Source organism: Ambystoma mexicanum, chromosome 6q, assembly GCF_040938575.1.
Source record: "Ambystoma mexicanum isolate Mex_15411 chromosome 6q, UKY_AmexF1_1, whole genome shotgun sequence".
NCBI lineage: Eukaryota > Metazoa > Chordata > Amphibia > Caudata > Ambystomatidae > Ambystoma > Ambystoma mexicanum.
The window spans coordinates 236,422,382-236,439,170 of NC_090937.1; the positions used below are offsets into that span (position 1 = coordinate 236,422,382).

The window sequence follows — 16,789 nt, forward strand, 5'->3', positions numbered from 1 at the left end:
AAGAATGGTGAGTCATTACTTCAGATGTTTGGGCTCTAGAAATAATAGCCCAAGGTTACCGCCTTCCTTTTCTAACACAACCTCAAAGCAATCCACCAGGGAGACACCCGTTGAAGTCTTCAAATCCGCTCCTACAGCAGGAAGTTTTAACCCTGCTGGAGAAAGGTGCTATAGAACCGGTACCTGCAGCGGAGAGGAACAAGGGATGGTACTCCCCGTATTTTTTGATCCCCAAAAAGGACAGAGGACTAAGACCCATCTTGGACTTAAGAAACTTGAACAAGTTCCTCAGAAAGGACAAGTTCAAGATGGTTACCCTTTCTCAGATCCTTCAGGCCTTTCAACTTCAGGACTGGTGTTAGGCAGAAACCTGTGCAGTTCCCTCTGGGACCACTGCAAAAGATTTAGGACTTCAGGTGTTTGGCAGTAAACCCACTTGGTAGCAGTCTGTACCACACAGATTCACTTGGTAGCTGTGGCTGAGCAGTCAGACTTCCCTCAAGAAGAGTTAGGCAGTATACAGAGTATTCACAATAGGTCAAGAGAACACAATAGAACAAGTAAACACTGACCAGGGCTTGGTGTAAAAGAGATTTAATTATTTATTTAAAACCACATCTAGAAAAACACACAGGCACTAATAGTAAGAAATTCAAAAACACGGTCACTAAAAGATATACACTCCCTTAATTATTTATTTAAAACCACATCTAGAAAAACACACAGGCACTAATAGTAAGAAATTCAAAAACACGGTCAGTAAAAGATATACACTCCCTTAAAAGAATATTAGACAAGTCTTAAGTAAAGCCCCACTTATTTTCAGACAGCGGTGAGCGCTTAACGTAGATGGCACTCTAATAATTTGTTTTAAAAAGGGAGAGAAAAGCAGAGAATAAATTGAAACAGATCCCAACACTTTTTCACGAACACAACAAGAGAGGAAGGCAAAGTTACACGGTGAATTCAGAGTCAGTAGGCCGGATCCACTTTAAGAGGATCAAAACTAAATGTGTCCAAAGTCACACGGTTGCAGTGCACAAAAGTCTTGTAACGGTTCAAAAAGGAGTTGGACCAAAGAAAGGGACCAGTTAGAGGGTCAAGGCGGCCAGCCCAGTCCAGAAGGTTAAGGGGTTATTATTACCTTGTAGAAATCTTTAGAAAGGGAGGCCTGGCGGACACGGTACCTTAAAGTGGTGAGAACACTCCAGCGGGGGCAGTTGTTCCTGGCAGCGGATGCAAGTCAGGTGCTTCGTCCGGGGGAAGAGAGGATCTCGTCGGGGAGGAAGACAGGAGTCTGTTGCACTGCCAGGGAAGAAACCAGCCGCAGAGTTTCTCAGGTACAAGGAGCGGTCCGTTGATTTGCGGTTCAGTGGTAAGTGGCTATCCGGCTGCCGGGGTGCTTGGCACAGGCAGTTCGACCACAAACCGGTCTGGGGTGCGAAGAAAAGAAGGTAAATTGGTTGTGCCCACCACTCAGGGGAAGAAGCCTCTCCAGCCGGGAGATCTTCTCTGTCGTCGGGAAGTGGTGAGTCGGTTCCGCAGGGCTCCACCGGTGGTGTCGTCGTGGTAGGTCATCTCAGCTTCTCCCTCGTCGGATTCTCAGGTCCTGTGGCGATTTCTGAAGTTCCATTCCCCAAAGCCCTGCTTTTATGCAGCATAAACCCATTCACTCAGCCTAGCTGTCAATCAAACATGCTAAGTGGTGAGCCAGCCGGCTCACCACTTGGGCCAATCACACAAGAGTGCGACTTGAGTTACCAAGGTAACTCAGTCCAGGGTGCCTAAACCCCCTCCCGCACCCCCTGTGGTACCCAGACAGAGTGGCACCACTTTTGGAGGCTTCTGTGGAGAAGCCCGCCAAAAAGAGGAACAAAGGGCTCGACTTGGGTTGTAGTCACAGAAGAGAACACAATCGCCATTTTAGAATCGAGTCCTGGCAAAAAATACCAACCGGCGAATTAATATTAATTAAATAAACTGACGGTATGTTCGAGGCTATGAGAATTAAATAATTAAAGTTGGTAGCCTCGAACAATGGGAAATCCCATAGGGAAATATTCGCGGTCGAATATAAAAAGTAGTTTCCACTGCCACCAGCCAGAACTCGATCAGGGGGGACGGAGACATGCCCCCTCGACTAACAGACACCGGGGCAATCGAATTGCCCACGACCTGTACGTCCACAACCTGTACGTCCACAATATGATGGTTGGTACTGGTTTCTGTTAATAATTTGGGACTAGTAAAGTCAATAGTGACTTTACATGCCCTGGGAGACAGTAGTCAGTCCCAGGGTATGGAGTCTATGGTGGGGTGTCACTATGACACCCCCGTGTCACTGCACGGAGGGTGCTGTGTAACACACATAGTAAAAACACATGAGACCCTATGGAGTAAAGGACCCCATAGCCCATACAACACATTAACAGTCAAAGGAACACCATAAATCATGTCCAAGAGTAGGAGAAAAAGAGTCTCACTCTTGACAGGAGAAAAAAACAAACTCCAGAAATCCAGCAAAGCTGCTGGGGGACTCACTAGGTTACTAAATTCAGCCTAAAGAGAGAATTCTCCCTAACAACTGGTTGGTGTCATTGGACCTCCAGGATGCTTATTTTCATGTGCCGATTCATCTCAAACACAGAAAATACCTGAGGTTCGTAGTTGATGACTCACCTTATCAGTTTCGAGTCCTGCCTTTCGGGTTGGCTTCCGCCCCGAGAGTCTTCACCAAGTTAATGGTACTGGTGGCAGCGCACCTCAGGAGAGGGATGATTCATGTCTACCCCTACCTGGACAATTGGTTGATCAGAGCGCATTCTGCCGAGCAAGCACTGGATCATCTGAAAGTCACCTGCCACTTCCTCCACAAACTGGGCTTCTCCCTCAATTTCAAGAAGTCACAGATGACACCTTCCCAACAGCTTCAGTACATAGGAGCTGTATTAGACACGTCCTTGGGAAAGAGCTCGCCTCCCAAGTCGAGGGCTCAAGACATTCTTCATATGGTTTCCAAATTCCAAAATGCCCAAAATCTCCAGGCTTACGACTTTTTAAGGTTGCTCGGCCTCATGGCATCCTGCGTCTTTCTGGTGCCAGAGGCACGCTTGAGGATGAGATCTCTTCAATGGGCCCTAAAGACTCAGTGGTCCCAGTTCTCGGGTCAAATGACGGATCTTCTTCAGATTCCGAACAAGGTCAGACAAGACCTTCTATGGTGGACCTGTACAGAGAACATCCTAAAAGGAGAACCTTTTTGGCAACCATGGCCGGAGATCACAGTAGTGATGGACGCCTCACTCCTGGGGTGGGGAGCTCATGCCAACAATTTGACAATCAACGGTCGTTGGTCTCCATCGGAGTCCAAACTACATATCAACCTTTTAGAGCTGAGGGCAATCAGACTAGCGCTGAAGGCCTTCCTGCCATCTGTCAGAGGAAAGAATGTCCTGATAATGACGGACAACACATTGGCCATGCACTACCTAAACAAAAAAGGAGGTGTGGGGTCACTACCCCTGTGCAGAGAGGCAATGCAGCTCTGGTATTGGGCGATTCAGGAAGGAATCTCTTTAACGGCAATTCATCTAGCCGGGGAAGAGAATATGACGGCAGATGCTCTGAGCAGGCAGAGCATGGTATTCCACGAATGGGAACTCACTCAGGAAGTCATTCAAGAGATCTTCGCCCTTTGGGGAACCCCTCAAGTAGACCTGTTTGCAACCGGAATCAACTGAAAATGCGAAAGGTATTGCTCAAGGGAATTTCCCACGAGAGGAGCCCTGGGTGACGCGTTCATGGTGGAGTGGAATTTCCCACTATTGTACGTGTTCCCTCCGATTCCCGTCATTCCTCAGGTCATCAGGAGGCTGAGAAGGTTTTGGAGCCGCATGATCCTAATTGCCCCGGAGAACGTGGTACCTGGACCTTGGGCAAGGAGAACGTGGTACCTGGACCTTCTAGACATGTCCATCTGTCCCCCAGTACGTCTTCCTCAGAGAGAGAACCTTTTCTCTCAAATGGAGGGTCTGTTTCTCCATCCAGAGGTCAAAACGCTCAACCTTCATGCTTGGTATCTGAAAGGCTGAGATACAAGGATTGGAACCTTCCAGCTGACGTTATGAAGGTGTTGCTTTCAGCAAGAAGGCCAGCAACAAAGTCTGTATACCGTTGCCGTTGGAAAAAGTTTTGCGACTGGTGCAGAGAAAAGAATGTCGATCCTTTCCTATGTTCTATTCCGGAAGTATTATTTTTCCTTCTGACCCCAGCACATAGAGGTCTGAATATCGGAACAATAAAAGGTTACGTTGCAGCGCTTTCCATTTTCAAGCGCTCATCGGAAGAATGCTCCTACTTCAAAATTCCTTTGATAATACAATTCTTAAAAGGACTCACTAATGTGTTTCCTCCTCACCCAATTCAAGTACCGATCTGGGATCTAAATTTAGTCCTAAAATTCTTAATGTGTGCCCCTTTTGAGCCTATGCACACGTGTCCATTAAGATTACTAACGTGGAAAACAGCCTTCTTGGTTCCTCTAACATCAGCAAGAAGAGTGAGCGAATTGCAGGCACTGTCTTCTGGGACACCCTATACTGTGTTCCATAAGGACAGAGTTGTGTTGAGGGTAAAACCATAATTTTTACCGAAAGTAATAACTGATTTTTATTTAAGTCAGAAAATTGTCTTACCCGCATTCTAACCTCCACCCCATCCTTCGAAGGAGGAGGAAAGATTACACAGGTTGGATCCGAAAAGAGCTTTAAGCTTTTACATCTCTAGACTTTCCAGACTTAGAGTGGACAACCAACTGTTTATAGGTTATACAGGAAGGAAACTGGGTCAATCGGTGACAAAACAGACAATTTCACGCTGGATTGTGCTTTGCATTTCAGACTGCTACAGACTAGCTCAAAAAGACCCTCCGGAAGGGTTAAGGGCTCATGCCACCAGAGGCATCGCCTCCTCCACGGCCCTTCAAAGAGGTGTTCCAATAAGATCCATTTGCAAAGCAGCAACTTGGTCTTCGCTACATACCTTCTCAAAATTCTATAACCTGGATGCTTCCCAGTCTAGGGAGCTAACTTTTGGAAAAGCAGTACTATACTCAGCCACCTAAGAGTATCGAAAAATCTACCCCCTCCTCCAGAGGAATTGTCCATACTGCTTTGGGAGTCTATCTAAGATGAGGAATACGTTGGAGGACACAATCCACTCGAAGAACAAGCCTACCCCTCTGTAGATTCTTCCGGTTTATTGCCATCTAAAATCTCGCAAGGCTCATACCTGTCTGCCAGCACAATCTACACAGTACAAGATCAAAGATAAAAAGGGGAAAAACAGAACTGAGGCCAACGGGCACCATGCGTGCGACTTATACACCCGATGACGTCACACTTGACGGAGGCCTTCGAGGGACCATCGACTCGACGACATCGACGCACAGCGCCCTCTGCCGAAAAAATTTCCGAAGAGCAGCAAAGCTGGATGGAATACATCTAAGGTGAGGAATACGTTGCAGGAACATCCAATCGAAAGAACGTTACCAGTTGGTAAGTAACTTGTTCTTCTATGTCAATTCCCAGGTGAAATGCTTTTGTTAAATAAAGTATAGGTTACCAACCTACAAAACCCATCAAGTAAAGTGAAGCCATTTTCTGGTTTTGGTAACCATCAACATTAATCTTAAAATCCTGTTGAATGTAGAAGTGTGTGGAATTCTAATTGTATTCTTTGTTTCTTCTCCAGCAGATTGGGATGGACAAATCTTCAGAATGAAGAGTTTCTGGAATTGTACCCCTGTCTTAAAAACAACCACACTTTACAAGGATTATGGTACCTTATAAACAATATCATGCATTTTTTGTGTTGAAAATGTCTAACAAATCTCTTCAAGGTGATGTGGCATCAGAGTCACGATTGTAGCTGCTTTGTTGAACATAGTGATTCAGACATCACACCAACAATCATTATGTCACTTGTTTCCTATTGAATGTATTCATTGGTGATTTCTAACAACCCTCATGTAATTCTGATTACTATTATGACATCCTGGCTCTATCAAGAGGTTCATGGCTGCTGTGGTGGGCTGTCCTCGCCGGTAAGACTTGATAGCCCATGTTGATAGGCCTGAGCTAAGCGAGGGGCCTCAAGAAAGGCTTAGAGACATTACCGGCCGTGTCAGTCCGTCAACATGGGCTTATGGATGTTTGGATTGTACTGTGTAGTATCATGCCTGGAGAATCAACAGACAAATTGAAGCCAAGGTCTCGTTTCAGGTTCTTTTTTAGATGTATTGTTATGCTTTGTTACTCTGCTTTTGTACTGTGCTGAATCATTATGGCAGAAGTTGTATCCTTGACCTTGGCATATTGTGACCCACATGGGGATCCTGACCTTAGTCTGCTGGAAAGGAGAGCAAGGGCAAGCATGAAGTAAGAGGGAGTACGCGAGGAAGGTGGCTATAGATACAGGGAGGGAGTAATTCAGGGAAACCCCATTGTATTAGTGTCTGTGCGAGTGTTAGTCCAATATATGATATAATATATGATGTTTTATTTTATTTATATCACGCTCGTCACAGGTGTTTCAGAGCGTGACCAGGCAAAGGGAGGGGAGCAGTGGAGAAAACAAAAACAGTGATCTTACTAGGCCCAGTGACATTGAGAACGTGAAAGTGCATGGGGAAGGGAAAAGGGGGAAAGTGCATGGGAGGGGGGATACATTGGAACGTGCAGAGCATAGGAGGGAACAAGATAAATAATAAATAAATAAATAAATAAATAAATAAATAAAGTGATCAAAAACAGTGGTAGTGCAGCCTGTGAGTGGCCAAGTGAAGGTTAGTCAGTTGTGATAAGTGCAGAAGAAGTGTGGTGGGGGGGCTGTATGGGTACAGATACAAGCCCCAGTGCAAGGGCTGGCCAGGAGGCAGTGCAGCAGGGTGGCAGGGTGAGCAGGTACCTGGGCCCGAAGGACAGAGGGTGGCCAGGTGCAACAGTACCGAGAGAGAAAGCAGATCAGCAGGAGAGAAGAGGGGCAAAGGCAGAGGCAAAGAGGAAGGTCTTGAGGAGCTTCCGGAACCGTAGCTGGTTCTCCTCAAGTTTCAAGGTGGCAGGGAGTCAGTTCCAAAGGGAGGCCCCAGCCGAGGACAGAGATCTACCCCCAGCTCTTTTCTTTGAAAAACGACTGACCCTGAGGGAGTTAGAGGTAGAGGAGTGAAGGGCTCGAGAGGGGAGGTATTTACGGAGAGATAGTTGAAGGTATTTTGGACCCAGGCCCCAGAAAGCCTTGTGGACAATGCAAAGGGTTTTCAATTTAATCCTTGCATCTACTGGGACCCAATCGAGGGATTTCAGAGCTGGAGAGATACGATCCTAGGGCTTGAGGCCAAGGATAAATCTCGCAATCCTGTTCTGGATTAGCTGTAAAGAGCCTAGAGTGGAGGCAGGTAGATTTAGAAAGAGGCTGTTACAGTAATCCAACCTAGAGAGAATCAGAGCTTGGGAGACAGTGGGCTTTTGAGGGAAGGAGAGGAAAGGAAGAATTCCTCTAAGGAGGTGCAGTAAGAAGTTTGACTTTTTAGAGATGTCAGAGATGTGCGCGGAGAAGGAAAGTGTGGAGTCAAAGATGACCCCGAGGTTCTTAGCTTTGCAAGTGTGGGCAGGAGGAGAGCCAAGGGAGGCCGGCCAGAGGGTGAGGGAAAAGGATGGAGAGGGTGTATCAATGAGGAGGATCTCAGTCTTGTTGGCATTTAAACAAAGATAATTGGCAGCACACCAATTTTGAATGCCGATTAGACAGTCAGAGTTGAGGGAAGGAGAGGAGGTGGCTGAAGGAAGCCTGAAAATGAGTTGGGTGTTGTCAGCATAGCACTGGAAATCTTTGCAGAAAATGGAAATGCAGTAGGTGAGAGTTGCCAGGTATTGGTTGAAAAGCCAGGGCGAGAGGTTAGACCCCTGGGGAACACCACAGGTAGAGAGGGAGATAGAAGATAGGAAGGACCCAAGTTGTACCTGGGAGGCTCGATCAGAGAGAAGAGGTCAGCCAGGACAGAGCCTGATCTGTGATAACGAGGTTGTCACAGAGATGATTGAGCAGGGTGGCATGGTTGACCGTGTCAAAAAGAGGAGAGATCAAGTAGGATGAGGACAGAGGGAATGTTAGAGTCAAGGTTGGAGAGCAGGTCTTCATGGATGTTCAGGAGAGCAGTTTCCATACTTCTGGCAGCTCTGAAGCCGGATTGGTGGTCATGGAGAGAGCCAACAGAGTCAGAATGAAGGTTAAGCTGGGAGATGGCAATCTTTTCCAGGAGCTTACCCAAAAAGGGAATAATGGAAATTGGCCGATAGTTAGCCGGACAAGAAGGATAAGCTGTGGGTTTCTTGAGGAGAGGATGCACAAGGGAGGGCTTCAGAGGGGAGGGGAAAGATCCAGAGGCAAAGGAAAGGTTGAAGAAATTGGCAAGGGCCAGAGCGAGGGTATCAATGTGGTCCTTAATGGTTTCAGAGGAACAGGGATGGACCTGTTTTGATGAGGCTTTCATAGATTGGACTTGTCTAGCGACCTCATCAAGGGAGAAAAGAGGAAATATGGAGAAAGAGGGAGGGGGTACCTGAGGGTGGGTCAACAAGCAGAGAAGGAGAGGGGGAGGAGCAGGAGAGGAGGAGAGTGTGGACAAGATGTCTTGGGCTTTAGAGATAATGCGTGAGGCAAGGTCATTGCAAAAAGCCTGAGAGGCGAGAGGAGGACAGGCCAGCTCCTTGCAGATTTTAAAGAGTTTGGCCGAGGTTTTAGAAGCCACAGAGACACATGCTTCAATATGGACTCGCTTCTTGGTGCATACAGTGAGTCGGTATTGCCTTTGGAGTAGGCGGCAAGCCAGTTTGTCAGATGGATTACATATATGGACCATATTCTAGAAAGAGGTGAACAGAAACACGTGTATGGAATGCTATACACGGAAACGCAGGGCAGTTTTGGAAGAATTATAGGTTAGAGGTCAAGTAGTGTTGAGTATCTGAGATGCGCAAGATCATGCTTGTCTATTCCTGGCAGATATGTAGGCTTAAAATACCTTGAGTGTGTATTTATTGTACCACAGGTAAATTCATGAATCATAATTCTGGGAGTGTCAAGCAGACTCCAGAAGGTGGCAAAGTTCAGAATTAAGACATGTGAGAAGGTGAATATTGTTGGTAACAAAAGCTAATGGCGAGGGATAGACAGAATGAACAAAGTAAAATATGATTATCCCTAGCTCCTAGATGTAAAATTAATCAAAAATGTTGTGTTCCTTATTCATCTCGATGTTTGTTTGTTTGTTTGTTTGTTTATTTATTTGGTAATGCGCACCAAACCCTTGGGTAACCAGGCGAAGCAATGTACATGAAGACTTAAGCTTGTTACAATATTTGGCATGAATATGGCAAACACAAGGCAAAAAGAAATATATACAGTAATACAATATTTGGCATGAGTATACCGAACACAAGGTAAAAAGAAATATATACAGTAAAATATGCAAACATGTGTGCACGTACAAGACATAGCTTAAAGGAGTATAAAGCATTCTAGCAAGACTGTCTAGTAGCTGAATATATGATTAAGTTTATAGGTCAAACTATAAAGCTAGGTATCATATACTTGTAGGTGGGTGTTAGTCAGGTTATGTGTCATTGGTTAGGTATCATCTACTTGTAGGGGCATTAGTCAGGTTATGTGTCATTGGCCCGCAGCCAGTTAATTATTTTGTGTCTAAATTTAGGGTACGGTTGTTCAGTTCTAAGGTCGAGAGGTAACTTGTTCCAACAGTGAGCAGCTTTGACTGGGAAGCTAGTTCCTCCCGCGGTTGATCGCTTAAACCGGGGAGTTTCTAATTTAAAGGTATTGGCCGATCTCATGGGTCGCGTGGAGGTTTTCCTTGTAATTCTTTCCATAAGATACGGGGGGGCTAGGTTGTTCAGACATTTAGAGGTGATGGAAGCTGTTTTGAGTAAGATTCTGTCCGTTATTTTTAGCCAATTAACCTCTTTCCTGAATTTGGTGACGTGCTCTCTATGGGGGATGTTTAGTGCTGCTCTCAAGGCATTTTTCTGCAGTCTTTGAATTTTGTCTGTGATGTATTTGTTAGCTCCTGAGTACAGGGCATTACAGTAGTCTAGCCTAGACATGATGAGAGCATTAGCTAGAGTGATGCAGCTAGAGCTGGAGAGGTACGGTCTGGCTGCGCGGATGAGTTTGCAGGTGTAGGTGGTAGAGGAGGCGAGGGAGTTGACCTGCTTCTTGAGAGTGAGGGAGGAGTCCAGATAGAATCCAAGGGTTTTAACCACAGGCATCACTTTGATAGGGTTGTTATCAATGCTGAAGGATGTGTAGTTTGGGCCTAGTTTTTGGATATTAGCTTCGGAGCCTAGGATTAGTATCTCGGTTTTATCGTCATTCAGGCAGAGGCCATGTGAGGCCATCCATGCCTGAATGAGGGTGTGTATCTTGTTCACCAAGGCTGAGTCTGTCTCGTGGTCGCCCGAAAGGGGTATGAGGATCTGGGTGTCATCTGCGTAGTTCGTATAGGTGACACCCAGTCTGTCCAACTTGTCAAACAAAGGCTTGGTGAAGATGTTATACATGGTGGGGAGACACAAGATCTTTGTGGGACACCACAAGTTATTTTGATAGGGTCAGCCGAGTCGGAGGTGGAGAAGACTCGCATAGTGCGATTAGCTAAGAAGGATTGGACCCAAGCAATGGCATCTCCAGTGAAGTTGGCGGCAGATTCGAGGTGGTTGCATAGGACTGCATGGTCTACCAAGTCAAACGCTGCCGACAAGTCCAGTAAGAGGAGCAGGGTTGTTTTTCCAATATCCTTTAGTTCCTCAATTTGTGTCTTGATGTCTAATAGAGCTGTTTCTGTCCCATGGAGTGGGCGGAAGCCAGATTGCCGTGAGCCAAGCAGGTGGTTGGCTTCCAGGTAGTCCTGGATTTGTATGTAAGCGGCTCTGTCTAAGATCTTAAGTAGAAACGGCACAGTGGTGATGGGTCTGTAGTTGGTAGGGATAGTGGGGTCTGAGGTTTGTTTTTTCAGTAGTGGGAGGACCCATGATTCTTTGAGGTTGGTAGGTACCGTGTTGGATTTAAAGGAGGAGTTTATGAGCTTGGTGATGAAGGGGGCTAAGTCCCTAGCTGCGTCCTTTATTATTTGTGCAGGGTAGGAGTCGCCCTTGCAGTTGGATGATTTGAGGGACAATATTATTTTTTCTGTGTCAATTATGGAGATAGTCTTGAATCTGAAGGGTGCGGTAGACTTCTTCTCCTGAGGTTGGGGTATTTGTTGGTCAGAGGGTAACAGTGTGGCCTTTTTTTGCAATTTTGCTTTGGAGCAAGGAAATTTTGTTAGAGAGGGCAGTTTGGATGTTGGTACACCAGATTTTGTTTTTGGGGGCATTGTCTATGGGTTGAATGGGGGATTCCAATTCGCGGAGGATGGCGAATAGCTCTTTAGTATTAGAGTTAGCTTTCTCAATCCTATCGTTGAAGGTGTTCTTCTTAATTTTGATTATTTCTTTTTTGTAGGCTTTGGCAAATTCAGTAAGAGTATTTTTGTTACTTTCAGTGGGTGAGTGGCGCCAGATATATTGGAGTTTTCTTTTTTGTAGTCTTAGAGATTTGAGGTGGGGCATAAACCAGGCATTTAGGTGGGCTTCCTGTTTTGCTTTGCGCAGTTTGAATGGGGCAGTAGCGTCTAGGGCTTTAATCATAGCATCATTGAAAGTATTTACTAAGGCGTCAGGGTTGTTACTTTCCAGTCCCGATATGGTTGGAAGGAGGAGAGGGATAATATTTTCAGCAGTCATATCCTTCTTGCTTCTAGTTGGGAGAGGAGGAACCGTGTAGTTGATTTTGGGGCTCAGGAGATCTAGTGTGGCGGAGAAAGTTATTAGATAATGATCAGTCCATGTTTGAGGAGCAATACCTGTAATATTGATATTACAATTCAGTTCAGATACCCAATTGAGGGTCCTTCCTTTGATGTGGGTAGGGGAGAGGACTTTTTGATCAAGCCCATGGTCCTTGATCAGGGCTGCGACTGACTCTGCATGTTTATTGTTAGTTTCATTAAAGCCAAGGTTGAAGTCTCCCAACAGTAGGGTTTGGGAATGATCTTTAGTATTGTTAGCTATGAGGTTGGTTAGATCGTCTTCAAAGGGGCCTAGCGGCCCCGGAGGTCTATATATCAGGTGGATTGAGAGCGTACGATTATTAGAGAGGGACATTTTGGCTGTGAGTGTTTCACAGGATGAGTAGGAGGCTGGAATGGCGGGTCTGATGGGAAGGGTAGATTTGAAGATGATGGCTAGTCCACCGCCTCTGGCATTTGGCCTGTCAGCTCTGAGAATTTGGTATTTGTCCGGCACTGCTAGCATTAGTGTTGGTCCTGCTGCATCGTGAAGCCAGGTCTCAGTTATGGCCAGTAGGTCCAGATTGTCATTATTTAGGATGTCAGCAATTTCTGTGGCGTGGGCCACCGCTGATCTTGCAATAATAAGGGATCCTATTAGTGTCAAAGAGTTGTTGTGTTTAGTAGTTTGACAAGTTTTAGGTAATATGGTCTCTAAGGTTGTGGGTACTTTAGTAGAGGTTTGAGCGCCGGTATAAGTGGATTGCTTGACTAATCGAGGTAGGTTTTTGGGCTGGGTATTAGTACGTCTATTGGCATTATTCGGATGGTTACTTACAGGTTCGTAATAACTGGGCAGTCTGGACCTGAGTCTCAAGTTTCTATCCTTGGGGGGGCTAGTTTTGATAGAAGAGGCCATTATGCTAAGTATAGCGGGGGTGAGCGTTAGGATTAAGGTGACTGTGATAAGGCAGGTAGGGGACATTTCTGTCTAAGCAGTGTTGTGTCTTAAATGCTAATGCTTGGGGCACTAATGACTAGGGGGTACAGTGAGCTAGCATACGGTACATTTAAGTTGTAGAAATACACTGAGGGTGTGCAAGCATACTGGCAGTTAGATTCAATTTTACCGCAAAATGCCTAAAACACTGACGACTGGACAATTGTAGCTGCAAGGTCCAACTAAGTTCAGCAGTCACAGAATGGTCTAAAGTACAATGTGCAAACAGGTGGGAGCAGCTCTAGCTGCAGGTCCACCTACATTAAAGAATCACAGAATGGTCTAAGGTACAATGTGCAAGCAAGTGAGCAAGTGTGCTTTTAACAATGGCAGTGCAAAGATCACAATAGGCAGGTTTGAATTCAACTAAGGCAGTACACAGTCAGCAGAGAGCAAGTGTACTTTTAAATTTACCATAGGCGGTTCCTAATCAGCAGTTATGGCCAGTAGGTCCAGATTGTCATTATTTAGGATGTCAGCAATTTCTGTGGCGTGGGCCACCGCTGATCTTGCAATAATAAGGGATCCTATTAGTGTCAAAGAGTTGTTGTGTTTAGTAGTTTGACAAGTTTTAGGTAATATGGTCTCTAAGGTTGTGGGTACTTTAGTAGAGGTTTGAGCGCCGGTATAAGTGGATTGCTTGACTAATCGAGGTAGGTTTTTGGGCTGGGTATTAGTACGTCTATTGGCATTATTCGGATGGTTACTTACAGGTTCGTAATAACTGGGCAGTCTGGACCTGAGTCTCAAGTTTCTATCCTTGGGGGGGCTAGTTTTGATAGAAGAGGCCATTATGCTAAGTATAGCGGGGGTGAGCGTTAGGATTAAGGTGACTGTGATAAGGCAGGTAGGGGACATTTCTGTCTAAGCAGTGTTGTGTCTTAAATGCTAATGCTTGGGGCACTAATGACTAGGGGGTACAGTGAGCTAGCATACGGTACATTTAAGTTGTAGAAATACACTGAGGGTGTGCAAGCATACTGGCAGTTAGATTCAATTTTACCGCAAAATGCCTAAAACACTGACGACTGGACAATTGTAGCTGCAAGGTCCAACTAAGTTCAGCAGTCACAGAATGGTCTAAAGTACAATGTGCAAACAGGTGGGAGCAGCTCTAGCTGCAGGTCCACCTACATTAAAGAATCACAGAATGGTCTAAGGTACAATGTGCAAGCAAGTGAGCAAGTGTGCTTTTAACAATGGCAGTGCAAAGATCACAATAGGCAGGTTTGAATTCAACTAAGGCAGTACACAGTCAGCAGAGAGCAAGTGTACTTTTAAATTTACCATAGGCGGTTCCTAATCAGCACGGGCAGTGCACAATCAGCAGTAAGCAGGTGTACTTTTAACTAAGGCAGTGCACAGATCACAATAGGCAGGTTCAAAATCGCGGGCAGTACCCAATCAGCGATAAGCTGGTGTACTTTTAACTAAGGCAGTGCACAGATCACAATAGGCAGGTTCAAAATCGCAGGCAGTACCCAATCAGAAATAAGCAGGTGTACTTTTAACTAAGGCAGTGCACAGATCACAATAGGCAGGTTCAAAATCGCAGGCAGTACCCAATCAGCAATAAGCAGGTGTGCTTTTAGTTAGGCAGTGCACATATCACAATAGGCAGGTTCAAATTCAGTGCGGGCAGTACACAATCAGTAATAAACAGGTGTGCTTAACTAAGGCAGTGCACAGATCACTATCGGCAGGTTCGAGGTCAGCTAGGGCAGTACAATACCAGCATAGAGTAGGTGTGGTTTTAACTATGGCAGCACGAAAATAGCAGTGGGGAAGTTCACTATAGTTGAGCCAGTTTAGGAATCGGCAGTAAGCATGAACGAATTGGCCCAGGCAGTGCACAGTCAGCAGAGAGCACGTGATGCTCTCTGGTTGGTAGGAGCCTACAAGCGACAATTGTAGTACACAGCCGAGTAGTTTTGTAGATAGTACTCAAGTGTGCAGGACGACAGTTCAGAGTAACGGATGAAGGATAATAGGCAGGCGGAGGTGTCATACAAAGAGGCAGTGTAGGGGCAGCATAGAAGTTTTCCTTTTTTTTTTTTAAAAGTTACCTCATACAGATGGTCTAGACCGGCAGGGGCAGTCGAACGGCATCGAACAGGCATATAACAGGCAGTAGCCTTGACCAGTGTGCTTTGGAGATTGTGGGCCGGCTTCGCCTGCCGGCAGCCAATGGCTGTTAAGGACGGTCACAGGCCAATCAGATGGCGGCATTGGCTGTTGTGGGGAGCCTGGCTAGGCAGATGGGCTCCAGGCAGAAACGGGTGGCCATTTTGGAAGATGCTTGGTACCTCGTGTACCAGAATGCAGGAAATGCACATTAAAAGTGCTTCTTTAAGGCAATGCGAATCTGGACACTCGGATTTGAATCAGGGCTTCCAGAAACGCCCGTTTGCAATTAAGGAGGGATAAAATTGCAGATTTGGGCGATTTAGCGCGAAGAAGCAGCGCTTACCGAAATTGGCTCGTGGGTGGTGGGAGCTTCTCCTCTGTAAGACCGCTGCTCCTGCAGTGTCGGGACCTACTCGTTGGAGCTCCTGCTCCTGCTCCTCGGTGGGGTGAACAGGCATATAACAGGCAGTAGCCTTGACCAGTGTGCCTTGGAGATTGTGGGCCGGCTTCGCCTTCGATATAAGGGGTGATTTGAAAATTGGTGTGCAGACACTTGCTTGCATACTGCTTATGATCCACTGATATGGACATATAATTGTGAAACATTTTACTATCTAGAAGCCATTCTACTCTGTTGCTGTTATAATCTTTCTACATGAAATGCATATGCCATTACACTTGGGTGCTGAGATGGTAGTATTTTACACCACTGGGATTAGAACACTCAAGATATGGAACACATATGGTGTTTTGGATGAACTGAGGTGCCTGGGGTTTCCTCTGTGTACCCCACCTGGTGCCAGCGTCATGGAGTGGATGCCGGTACCTTGCACTAGGGTCACAGTCTCATCCACTTACCTCAAAGATGTGGATTTGTCACAGTGTATAAAACATTAAGGGAAAACTTGGGGAAATACCTATTTCACATACATACCCTGGGTGGTGTCATGATTAATGTGGGAAATCAATCCACTGGCTCTCAGACAGTGAGAGTCGTGAAATGGACTCATTCCTGAAGGATACATGAGCTGCCACTTAAGATTCTTCATTAACAAACAGATATATTTCACCTATTTAAGTGGGTGAACTATGTTTCTGGTACTGTACAGTCTCCCCATATTCTCTACACAAACAGGTGTGTTCCTTTCCATCATTAAACTCTGTTGGCTGTTATTCCGATAGGAATCTTGCCCAGAGAATACCACATTTTGACATGACAAATTTTTAGATGTGAGTACCATTAGCATATTTAGTAAAATCACAAGGTATATCATCATCTGAATGTTGGTCCTGAGGGCACAGCAAGAATGACAACACATGCTCAAAGACCAGGTTTCCTATATTCCTCAGAACACTTCAGGTATTCATCTGTTTATTCTTGAATGTGCCTACAACCCCACCCGCAATGGATGCAACCTTCACGCCTTAAATATAACCTCACCCTCAAAGGTGACTTCCCACTTCTCCCAGAACCTCCTGTGACCTATTATTCTTGGTCACTCTGGAGCTCCCCACCAAAAAAATACCCTCCCTTCCACTACTCCTCTTTGCAACTTGTCTCTCTCTCCTGCTTCCACTTAACTATTCCAAGCTACACAAAGCAGATGCTTGCATCCTTGGATATCCAACGTTCTGTATCTCACTCCTTTCTTTCGTCACCCCACTTAACTTCTACCTAGTCTCTTAAATATCTTCTACTGAATGCCCTTCTGCAACGAACATGCCATCAATGTAAGCGCTTTATCTCAAACCTGACTTTCTGA

General features: G+C 45.7%; 1 protein-coding gene across 1 annotated transcript in view; it reads left to right on the top strand.

Annotated features, from left to right (window-relative positions):
- Positions 1-16,789, top strand: part of LOC138515934 (NACHT, LRR and PYD domains-containing protein 3-like) — a 661,296-nt gene that overhangs the window by 526,440 nt on the left and 118,067 nt on the right. Inside the window, exon 5 of the mRNA XM_069630701.1 lies at positions 5,755-5,838. Coding sequence (XP_069486802.1) covers positions 5,755-5,838 — 84 coding nt within the window. The remainder of the gene's footprint in view (positions 1-5,754; positions 5,839-16,789) is intronic.